This window comes from Temnothorax americanus, unplaced genomic scaffold (genome assembly GCF_048541705.1).
Source record: "Temnothorax americanus isolate GAGA-0224 unplaced genomic scaffold, ASM4854170v1 Scaffold24, whole genome shotgun sequence".
NCBI classification, from domain to species: domain Eukaryota; kingdom Metazoa; phylum Arthropoda; class Insecta; order Hymenoptera; family Formicidae; genus Temnothorax; species Temnothorax americanus.
Window position 1 is genome coordinate 1,121,684 of NW_027509381.1, and position 12,234 is coordinate 1,133,917.

The 12,234-nt window shown below is 34.5% G+C and overlaps 1 protein-coding gene across 3 annotated transcripts in view; it reads left to right on the top strand.

Annotated features, from left to right (window-relative positions):
• The window catches only part of LOC143898770 (uncharacterized), a 28,253-nt gene extending 17,047 nt beyond the window's left edge, over window positions 1-11,206 (top strand). For all 3 annotated transcript variants that reach the window (XM_077408472.1, XM_077408471.1, XM_077408470.1), the window contains exons 3-8: window positions 112-319; window positions 1,286-1,486; window positions 7,659-7,825; window positions 8,446-8,541; window positions 8,888-9,066; window positions 10,184-11,206. In XM_077408472.1, the coding sequence (XP_077264598.1) occupies window positions 112-319; window positions 1,286-1,486; window positions 7,659-7,825; window positions 8,446-8,541; window positions 8,888-9,066; window positions 10,184-10,412 (1,080 nt within the window). In that variant the 3' untranslated portion in view covers window positions 10,413-11,206. The remainder of the gene's footprint in view (window positions 1-111; window positions 320-1,285; window positions 1,487-7,658; window positions 7,826-8,445; window positions 8,542-8,887; window positions 9,067-10,183) is intronic.
• Window positions 11,207-12,234: the final 1,028 nt, after the last annotated feature.

The following is a 12,234-nucleotide window of genomic DNA, read 5'->3' on the forward strand; positions in this document are numbered from 1 at the left end:
TCTTCTCGACTGTATTTTCTCGACTTTTTAAAACACACAACTTGGCTTTTTCTTCGAGTGGCAGGGAATTATTTGTCAAAAATTAACACGATCGTTTTTTCGATTCCGCAGGACGTGCCGGTGATGCCGCCTTGCGTCACTTCCACCATGAGTGTGGGCAATTTGAACCAGGTTCGTGATGGCAATGACACGTCCGTCGTATCTCAGAGCAACAACAATAATAATAGCATTAATAGTAGCAATAATAACAACAACAACAGAGTCAGTAACGCCGTTAGCGTGGGCAACGTATCGAAGATTCACCCTGCCAAAGTCACGAGTAAGTTGAATGCACTTTTTACGATGCGCTTCCTGCGTGCGTGCGTACGTACACGTGTGAGAGTGCGATGATCGATATGTCGTTTCTACATTCGTCAAGTTGACTCGTTTTGAGCGCTTTCCGCTTACATTTTACATTTATTAATCAACATACTTAAAACAATAGGAATAATAATATAAATTAGTTCTGAATTGCTCTTAGATGATAATTATAAACTCAATTAATCTCGTAGTAATAAAGTTAACGAAATTACAAAATAGAAATCAGTAATGAATAACTGGGATTAAATTATCTGCATTATTTGCCTATACCGTGTGCTAATTCTCGTGCTAGCTTGACCCGTTTGTTCTACTTCAGATGTTACCAGTGCGCGAAACCTTATCGTCCTGAATTCTCGTGTGTGCCATGATACTTGTTTTTCGCGACAGCTATGTTCGTGCGTGCCAAGATTGTGCGTACTAAGAAAGTTGCGTATTTTGGCGCGGACTGTGAATATGCAATAATTAGATTAACTTTTACACATGTTCCTTTAACAATGAAAAGAATTTAAAAAATATATCTTTTGCATAACACAGTATAATATCATATATAATAATTTTTATAAAAAATAAAAACCATGTACAAAGATTTTGTAAGTGTCATCGACGGGCACTGTATTTTTTCTGAACTTTTTACCGTAATCTTGTATAGTTTCATAAAGAATAAAATAAACGTAAACGTAGTATACGCACGCGTAAATAATAATTAAGTCATTGCGGATTTGAAATGTGAAAGCGAAATCGAGTTTTTTATGACATCATATACATAATTGCCATGTGTAAGAACTGATTCATTCGCTTGCAAAATATCTACATATATTGAGATATATTTCTCTGAAATATTGAACGTCGGGACAAGATAGAGAACGGTGCAACAAAGATACTTTGCACCTGGGCACCTTTTTGCTGAATGTTTCACTGTCGACAGGTGCAGTGTCGACCGGCAACATCGGGCGTATTAGCCGCGGCGACAAAGAGAAGGAACTCGGTCGAGCACCATCAATGGCCAACTGTCTATCAACCACGGTTCCTGTCAATCTGGCAGCTTCTCAAATAGCCGGCCGACATACGCCCACGAGAAACTCTTTAAGGCACAGCAGGATGATAGTGATGAATCGGACCGGCCATCGTGAGTACACAATAACTTCTTACTCTGTATAAGCTTCCTTTCGTATTTTTCTAATCGTGGCATGCGCAATTGGAACGCAATATACGACAAAAATTAATATACCTTTAATTTTTCAAACTCTGCATATTTTTACTTCTTATCTCGTCTACATTTAAACATAGTCAATTTCTTCAAACATCTTATTTAAAAAGTATTACGAGTTATGAGTAATTTATACGTCACGCACCTAGCCAAGCGATTTTCCGGCTTTTAATTAGTAGAACGCAATAATTTGTCCGCTCGTTATTATATATCACGAATATGCGAATATTACCATAGCGAAAAAGTTACAAGAATTTAAGAATCTAGGCGAGCGTTTCGAAATGTCTGTACCCAAGAGCACGCGCGATCGAAGTACCGCAAAGCGGAGGAGAGTGGCAATCTCTGCGCTCTTCTCGATCGGTCCGATAAAATCATGCGTGTATTATATGGTTATCAGCTTTTTGCGATCGGCGGCGATGCGATCGATTTCTCCGGAGGGCGAGATCGCGCGGCCGCGAATTGCAAGGCCGCGAATCGCTTCTCGGCCGCGGAATGCGACCAGCCCGGTTATCTCACTCGATTTTCTCGATTTCTTTCAATAACCGTCTCGTTGCTCCGCGCGACACATTATAGCACTGCTATATATGTATAATTCTGCGCTAACGAACGCCGCGACTGTCACTCTAAACCCATCGCCGCAGGTCGGCCGGCAGGATTGAGGTTGATGCGCGCCAAGGCAGACAGGAAGATTATGATTAGCGCCGCCGCGGACTGCAGGAAAGTGCAGCGGCTTTTTATCACCGCGATAATTAGATAGAGTAAAATGCACGGAGCAAATGGTACTTAGTTAATGGAAAGAGTTAGAGGTGATGAAATTGTAAGGCGCGGAAGGATGGAAGCTTTTAAAGGGGAGGAATACAGAAGTTGAGACAACACTTATACCTGTAACTGAAGGAATATGTATAAAGAATATTTAAAGATGACAAAGGTGTAAAATATTATATTCCATTAAAAACATTATAAAATTAAAAATTTAAACATTTAAAAATTACTTAAAATTCTATTTTTATCAATATCGGTTTACTGTTTTCGATTACTGTATTCAACTGTGTCATATTAATAATATTATAATTTATTAGATATTTTCTATTAAAATATATTATACATAAAAACTTATCATTTTATTTAAAGGCTTAACACACCAAAATAAAAAAATACAAGGCAGTGTCTCGCGCGATATATATATGTACATATGTGTGTAGAATTATTTTATGGAAATTATTGTAGCACATTATACAATTTTTTTGTTTGAAAAAAATAAAAAGAGAAAGAGAATGCTTTTGAAACGACACGGTTGAAGAAACACGAAATATTGGATTTTATTGCATATTCTGCTAAAACTACTCGTATATCGTCTCATTCCTTTAGAAAGAGGATTCACTCTTTTTTTTCTTCAGTTACCCTAGCGTATATATTTCACTGAGTTTTAAACGTTTCTTGCTCCGCTGGCCACAGAACATACTTTAAAGTGAATGCACATGGTTCTCCGCAGAGATAGCGGAAGTACCGAGCCGGAAATATATTGCGTGATCTTTTTGGTTCGCGTTCGAAATACGCGGCGGTCTCATCTCGGCACGCAAATGTAAAGAATTCATTGTACTTTTTAACCGTCTCGCTTTGTACACACCGCAAATTAATTACCGTACCGTAATTCCATTATACTTGCAAAATCGTAACATTTTAAAACTTCTTTATTTTAACGGATAAAAATTATTCCTGCGAATCATAAGAAGCTAAACTTTCTTATCGTAAAACGTATTGGATATAAAATTATAAACCTTTGTTATATCTCAAAATCTTAAGTGGATATAAACTTACAATTTCTCTACAATAATATTCTATAATAATGTTCAAACTCATATATACCGATAATATTCAAATACTAATTAAAGCAAAGAAATGGCGCGCTACGTGAACAATAAACATCGTTTCCGTTACCTTTGTAAGGATATACAAGCGACACGTGCGAACGACGAAGGGTCTAAATTGATGAAGTGCGTACGTACCGTGATTCCGTTCTGCTCTATATTCAAGGGCTCGTATGCTTGGCATATACGTCGCCCTAATTCTATTTCGAGACCGGCGGGCAGACTTACAAACCCGACCCGCTATTCTTACGCCCAATTTCGCCCTTACACACATAATCCGCATTTGGTTTTCGTCTAGATTCGTGACGCCGAGTAGTCGAACGATCATGCTATTTTCCTTGTTATTCTAAAAATAAATTAAATTTCAAGTAACACAGCTTACGATAATTCCAGCGGACAATGCAACGCTTAAACGTATATATTAATCAATTAAAATATGATGTAAAAATTATATATATGATATATATATAATTCTTATATTAATAAATTTCTCGCCTGTGACGTGACAGAAATTGGAAACAGTTGCCAAATACGTTGACTTTTGGAATTATACGTCTTACGAGCAGCCGTCGCAGTTATTAAAATTATAGTACAATTACTCAATTAACCTGCGGTCGTACCTTTTTACGCAAGTTACATCGTTAGCATTATCCATGCATCGGGGACAACGGATGATGAAAACGTACCACCCAGTACGCGTATGTTATATGCGTGTACGTGGGCCGCACATTTTACGGCGAATTTGCCGGCCGTGACGGCGCGACGTATAAACGAGGACCAACTCTCATTGTTATCTCGTGTATATAAGGTATGCGTTTACGTTCACATTCACATAAACCGGCCTATTTACGTAGTCGACGTGTCCGATACCCGATGCGAACGCAGACAAATTACCGGTAGTTGGGAATTTACGCGGTGAATGCATTGCAGTAGTATATATATATGTGAGTCGATTGTACAAATTCTAGCTGTTTCTCGACTCTTTCACAATTTTAATAACAAAAGTTCCATGCTTTTAACTTAAAAAAATTCAGCGATTATATTTTCACCTTTTGTCTACTGTAATCGGTGAATTACATACACCAAGCATTACGAATCTCATCTGAGCTACTGAACATTTTCACATTGGCGATGTATCGGCGACGAATTGATGTTGAATTAACGGTAATAAGTGCGTGCACGATTCATCTCGTCGGTCGTTGTCGCCGTTTTATCTCGGTGGTACGGCCCGGTATATCCTCGCATTGTGCAACAAATACGGCGTACATATGGCGAGGCAATACACAATGCGAAACAACACGTATTCATGTTCTGCATTCCCGCACTCGTGCGAATCGCGCTTCTCAAAGGAGCAGCAATATCCGCTACTTAACGGCTCTGCGGTATGGTCGCCCGTTACGTCGAAAACGGTCCGATTATGCGGTTTTTTTTTTACGGGAGGAAAGTCTGAAATTTTTACGTTATGCGCGAAAACTGCGATTACGTACGGCTTTTATTTTTATCGAATTACGACCGTTTTTTTATAGTGTGCGGACATTTACATTCCGCAGTTGCAGCTTGCCTCGTTCGCCAGTTACAGCGCGTATCCTGCAGTACAGTTAGAGACGTAATCCTCACGTGGCAGGTGCGCGCATTGCATTTCCGCGAGTGAAAATTGTTTTTCACTTCCGATATAGAAAGCACGTATCGTATCCTCCACGGATTGGCAACCAGCGACGATCGTGCGAGATTGAAATTCTGTGTGGGTGCTGCAAAGGAATTTCTCTTTTACACGCGCGTGACATAATAAAAATGCATCCGCGACCAGTATCTGTGGACATTGGGATAGGTCAATATACAGTACGAAGACGAAAAGTTAGGGAATTTTGAGCTACAACAAAAATTGTATTTTAACTTAACAATAATGAACGTTAGTATAAATCAATTAACATGGCAGTTAATCACACAATATTGCTAGAAATACTCAATACCAGCAATTTTTATCTCCTATGAATCCTTATCTTGAAATTTACTTTCTTAAATGCAGAAAAATAAAATTTTTATATCTATTACACATCGTCGTTAGTCCTCTTTGCCATCACCTTCTTCGCTTCAAAGTATGTCGCGACACCAAAACAGTTGAAAAATACTGACTTGGTCTCATAGAGAGTGATTGTCTCAAGTATGTATGTGCGCTTAAACACGCGACAATAGAGTTTCACAAAGAAATTTGGATAATATTAGATATTTATATTCTCTATTCTGTTATATCTATTCTTATTCAATTATAAACTATTAAAGAGAATAACAACAATAAATAAGAAAAATCACGCGAGTAGAACAGAGTTAATCATGTAATTTTTTAGAAATCATCGACATAGTTGAGTCAATTTATTGAGAACTCTCTTCTTTTCTTCTCTTTCTTTCTCATTTTTGCCTAATTACCGCTGCTTCGCCTCGACCAGGATATTAATCGGATTATGTTTGACCGAGGTATAAGTTTACGTACTAGACTTCTTCAGCCGAGTATTCAGCGCAGCGTATTCAGCAAACATGATGCATTCGTCCCTTCACTCTTGCGGTTTTTCAATAGCGGTCATAATACTCGCTTCTTCCTCATACCGTCGTTTGACAGTATGTTCTACGTTGGTGTCACTATACTGCGCTAATCGTACAGTTTAAAGTGTTTCTCTTGCTTAATCTGTAAATACTGATTCATTATTCACGAAAATCCGCTTTTATTACGATAAAAAATTTATAGTGTTTAATTAAACTCATTTATAATTTCTTTGACGTCGGTCCTAATTTTGAATTAGCTGATTCTAGATTTTTTCTATATTACGTACTCTATGATTTGATAAGAAAGAATGTCCCGAGTAATTTTATTTGAGTTATGTGGTGATGAAGAAATTGAACATTAGACTCGATACGTCTTATCTAATAGTTAATTAGTACAATATATAAGATAACTACTAACAGTTTTATTATTATTAGGTATTTTAAGCGTCTTAAGCGCAAAATATTTTGAAAAAATGTTACTCATTTTATAATTATAATTTATTTAAATTATATATAAATTATATATATATATATATATATATATATATATGGAATGAGCTTTTAAATCAATTCGATATGTCTAATGAAATGAAAAGAATATATACGCATATATAAAATTCTTCTCTTAATAATTAAAATTTTTAATTTTAGTGATGTGTAGGGTGTCAATAAAAGTTATTGACCAATCGAAGGATACAGACAAATTGGTGTAGAATGTTATTTAGTAGTATCATATTTTATAATAGTATGATAATTGCATAGTCTTTAGTTTGCATAGTCATAAATAATAGAGACTAATTTAAAATATTTATATATGTTTACCTAAACTCAGCATGAGACCGTTATTTGCATATCATATTGTGAAATACTGTGATGGTCAATGATTGCTCGTGTTTTTGTCCGATATCCCGGTGAGAAACACTCACGGATCTTGCGTAAACGACGATAGTAGGCGAGTTTCCTGGCGATTCGATATGGCAAGGACGCTGCGTTCAATCATTCATTAACCGGTTAGGATGCCTTGTAAGGTGGGACGGCGGCGAGGCCACCCTGATGTACGGGAACTCTCCTTTCTTTCGCAGACTTAAGTATCTCGATACCGCGGGATATCGGCCGTTTACACTATGGGGAAATGTGTGTCGCAGCAAAGGATGAATATGGCGCGTGCCTGTCTTCGCAACGTCGAATTACCTAATTACCTAATAAGCAACCAACCATGTCTCGACTCTCTAGCTTAAGAGATTTGCGTCAGCAAATTGTCCGTAACGGATGCAATGTAGCGAATTGCATTGCGAAATTATCGACTTTTGCTCCGGGGAATAATCCCACAGTGATGACTAAGAAAGGATGTGAATCGCGGTAGAAGATAAAAACGACAATATGAGGGTTTATTTTCTTTGTCTTCGAATTTATCTAATTTTTACTTTTAAAAGTGACTATAACTCTTCTATTTTGTCCGTGGCGTGATATTATTTCATACTTTTAGAATAAATAAATTTATGCAGAGCGTAAAGTATGTTGAGTATTATTGCGAAAATTATTTAGAATGTAAATCATCGACACAGCCACGAATTCTGAGTAAATTTGTAATAAATTGTCAGCGATAATTATGTACTAATCGTACACGCGGTATTACGAAAGCGATATGGTAGTACGAGAGTTAAAAAGTAGGTTTATATTTTTAGGCCCAGAGAAGTTTTTACCTCCTTTGATCTACCATCGGCGATTAGCCCGTTGCCTGGCGGCATTTCAGACTATCCTCGGCGTCGCGGTGATTTCCTTGTCGTTATGGTTGCTGCTTTGGACACCGCACCTGCCAGTCATGGACAATCCGTATTGGAGTGGCATGCCCGTAAGTGCAATAATTTCATATCGGCGATTAGATTTGCATTTTTTACCGTGACGATGCAAGAATAATACAGAATGACAATCCTCGCTTATCTAACAAACTGAGTCTGCTAGAATGGATGTACTAATGTATGACCGCAATTAGGCTTACATATGTATTATAAAATGACATAATCATGCTAATTGTTAAACAATAGGGATATGGGTATTATCACTTTTGATATACTCTAGTCGCATGTGATAGTTTGAGTTTTAAAGTGATTATACTTATTGCATGGGGCTGATGGTTATTTATTGGCAACTGCATCAGTTTTAACGGTTTTAATGGTTTTTGACACTTTTATGGGTTTTTTATATATAAGTTAACATTATTTGAAAGCTTAAGTCTTAACTAACCAAAGGTAAGTATGCAATAAAAGTAATGTTTTATCTTCTTAACAATAAGATCATTTTGCTAACAATACTTTTTTATTTTATATTTACATAATTTGTATATGTAATTTGTATAAGAAATAAAATTATATAATTTTTAACGCGTAAGTATGGCATGCATATTAACATTTCGTTTTCACAATATTTTCTTGGTGTTTAATCATTTAATATCTTTTATCTCGGTATCTCTAGCTCTTGATGTCCGGGAGCTTCGGAATTTGCCTTCTGTGCTGTTTTAGAAAGGAATATCCGACTTTGACTTCTGGATTTTGTCTTTCCGCCACGAAGGTACGTAATAATTCTGACTCATTATAGAGATTTCTTAAAGAAATCTCTCAAGGCCGAGCCACTTATTACTCACATCCTCTAATGATAATTTTTTGCATTGTTAGAGTAGTACAATATGAATATTTATTATATGGTATTACAATAGTACATATTCCCGGATTAATAATTAATTTAAAAACTTTTAATTGCAAAAGAATATCAATTTAATTTAGATTTTATTTTGACTTATTCTTATTTGTTCTATTTTCAATATTATTATTGACAAAATTATGTATAAAAATATTATATGCACTTTATCTTAATGTCTCTTAATGCCTTATATCACGTTTTTTTTTTCCACGAACAGATAGTTAGCGTATTTTTGGCGATTCTGGCAACCATTGCGTGTGTGAGTGCGTGCATATTCTCCGCGATGCACTTGTCACGTCTCATGGGACTGGAATGCACTCCGGCACGAGTATTGAATGCCACGTGCGTATGCAGACCACGCGGCGAGCCGCCTGATTCGCTCGAAGGTGCAGTCAGGTATGGCAAAAAATTGGGTATATAGATTGACAAAATTCCGTGACATTTTTCAGAGCATCTAAAAAATCGTAAAAGTTGTAATGTATACATGCATATTACATTTCTGAGAACAATCTTTATAAAAAATATTTCAGTTATATACTGGGTGTCTCAGACCACCCGTATCACCTGATTTATTCGTAAACGCAACATTTTAGAGAAAAATGTTCCAGACCAAAGTTGTATGGTTTCAAGGGGTACATAAGATGGTGTCATTAATTTCACCTTAAATAGTTGCTTTAAGGTCACGTAAAGGTTACCTTCAATTTTTTAAATAGAACCACCTATTTTTTATTACATATTCTTGTAGCTTATCTCGAGGGCTTTCCAAAACGCTATAAGAAAGTATTTTTTCATTAAGAACTTTTGGAATTATATGGCTTGAAAGTTCTAGTATTTTGACATAAAATACAAAATATATTGTAAAACATTAAGTTTTCGGTAATGTTACCTTAATACTTTTATGCACAGAATAATGAGACGAATCAATTGGTATAAAAAAAGCATAGTTCCTTTAAGAAAAAATATGTAATTTGCAACACGCATCTGCATACTTTTTCTTAAAAGCAACTAATGTCTTTTTTTCATATCAACTGATTTGTCTCATTATTCTGTGCATAAAAGTATTAAGGTAACATCACCGAAAACTTGATGTTTTACAAGATATTTTGTATTTTATGTCAAAATACTAGAACTTTCAAGCCTTATAATTCCAAAAGTTCTTAATAAAAAAATACTTTCTTATAGTGTTTCGGAAAGCCCTCAAGATAAGCTACAAGAATACGTAATAAAAATAGGTGGTTCTATTTAAAAAATTGAAGGTGACCTTTACGTGACCTTCAAGCAACTATTTAAGATGAAACTAATGACACCATCTTATGTACCCCTTGAAACCATACAACTTTGATCTGGAACATTTTTCTCTAAAATGGTGCGTTTACGAATAAATCAGGTAATACGGGTGGTCTGAGACACCCGGTATATTTGCCATTTATCGGGAATTTATATTACATAGCGTAGATAAGTTTAATAATGCACCGATGTATAATATATGTAAAGTGATACTATATTTCACCAGGTACATAGACCTTAATTGTCCGGACGTAGAAAGTATCCTGAAGATTCTTCTCATCTACTCGTGCATTTGCAACGGATTAGGCGCCTTGGTGGCGGGATGGTATAGTTATCTCCATTGGAGCACGCGAGACAAAAGGCCAAAGTACACGCAAGTCAGGACCAATACCATTTCCATAAACAATAAATTCAACAGTAAACCAATCTACAAATTGAATCTGGAGGAACGATGACGTTTGCAGATATTATAATGATTACACTTCCATTTCACCGTGATCCATCAATATCTTCCGTATGATTACTATTGTGATCAGTTATACATGTGTACAAAGAAATATGAACTACTACAAATATATAAATTTTATTTTGTACTATTTTGTTAACTGGCGAAATCACTTTGATATATACGTAAAACGTCAGGAACTACTTATTAAACACATTTTGCACAAAGGAAAAATAAAAACGTTATTTTTACAAAGATACGAACAAAAAAATTTTGTTCAACAAGTATAATTGTCGTTCTAATATTAACAACAATTTTGAACTTTTACAAAAGAAAAAAGAACAAGGATTATATGAATGCGTATATTTATTATTAATAATTAATGATATAATAATAATATTGTAATGATTATATCATTAAAATTCGATATATAGACGATAAAATGAGCCGATATTTTATGGCTAATTAACGCTCACTTTTTTATTACTGAAGACTCAGTAATTGTTTAAACGTAATGTGTGTATTTATGTGTGGATGTGTTTGACTGTGTGTTTGTCTTTTAATGTGAAAAAAGTTTACGGAAACGAACGAAGACTATTGATTAATTTACTTATTTTAGAATTAAGATTTATAAATGAACTAGAATACCTCAAGAGACTACTGAAATAGTGTAATATTTAAAAAATGTTTGCGTTTAATCTTTTGTACGTCATGTTGGATCTATTTAGTGAAATAATATCAATCAAGAATTATCGTAAATTAATAGAACATAAATCTGTGACGAGTAAATTAAATTATACACGATGTTATTCTTATTTACTACACCATCTAATTCCATAATAATTACGCAAAATGTAACATTTTATGCGTACATATTTTAAATTAAAAAATAAAAAAAGTTTTTTTAGTTTTTAAAAAATTATTTTAAAAAACTCACTTAACTGTATATGATTGTAATGATTAATACAATTGAGCAGAATTTTTCGAGTCTCACTTATTTTTTTCAATCGGTATTCCAATATCTCAAACTGCAATACATGTGCAATAAGAGTTCACCAAATAGACTTTTGCAAGCAACGGTTGTGAATTCAGAGATTGACATGCCTATCATCTGGTTTGTGTACGTGAGAGTAAATATAACAGGAATTGAATAGTCGAATGGTATTCATGCTTTGTATATGAAGTTCCCTTTTGTCAGATGAAAAAATTACTGCAATGTGATCTGTATACCCACGAGGGTTAAATACCGTTTTATTCCTATAAAATGACCACAATTTTATCATATTATTATTTTATTACCTATATTATTTATTTATCAAACTTTACTCGTTATTTTATTTTTTTGGGATATATTTTGGATTTTGGTTTGTTGGATTATTATAATTAAAATGTTCTTATTTATAAAAATTAGAAACATTCTCAATTTATAGATGTAAATGTAAAGCATTCATATAAATTGTGAGATAAATGCATTTAAAACATGAGTCAAATATTATATATATGCACATAGGTATATTGTACATTACTGTATTATTTATTCTCATTTTTGTCGAATTATTATTTCTTGCAATTTACATGGTCCAATAATCTACTAAATATTTGCAAAGCTATAGTTTTTTAAACGTACACACAATTTTTTAAAAGAAAAAATAGGTAAGTAAATTTTTGTTTTAAACAAAAATAGATAATTTTACAAAGGATCGATATTCTGAATGTTTATAATCCTTGTGATTTTTCAGTAGGGATATTATCTATTATCCCTTCTGCAAATTTTTATCTTTACTTTGATTTATTAGCGTAATACTGCATCGATAAGTGCCAAATAATATTTT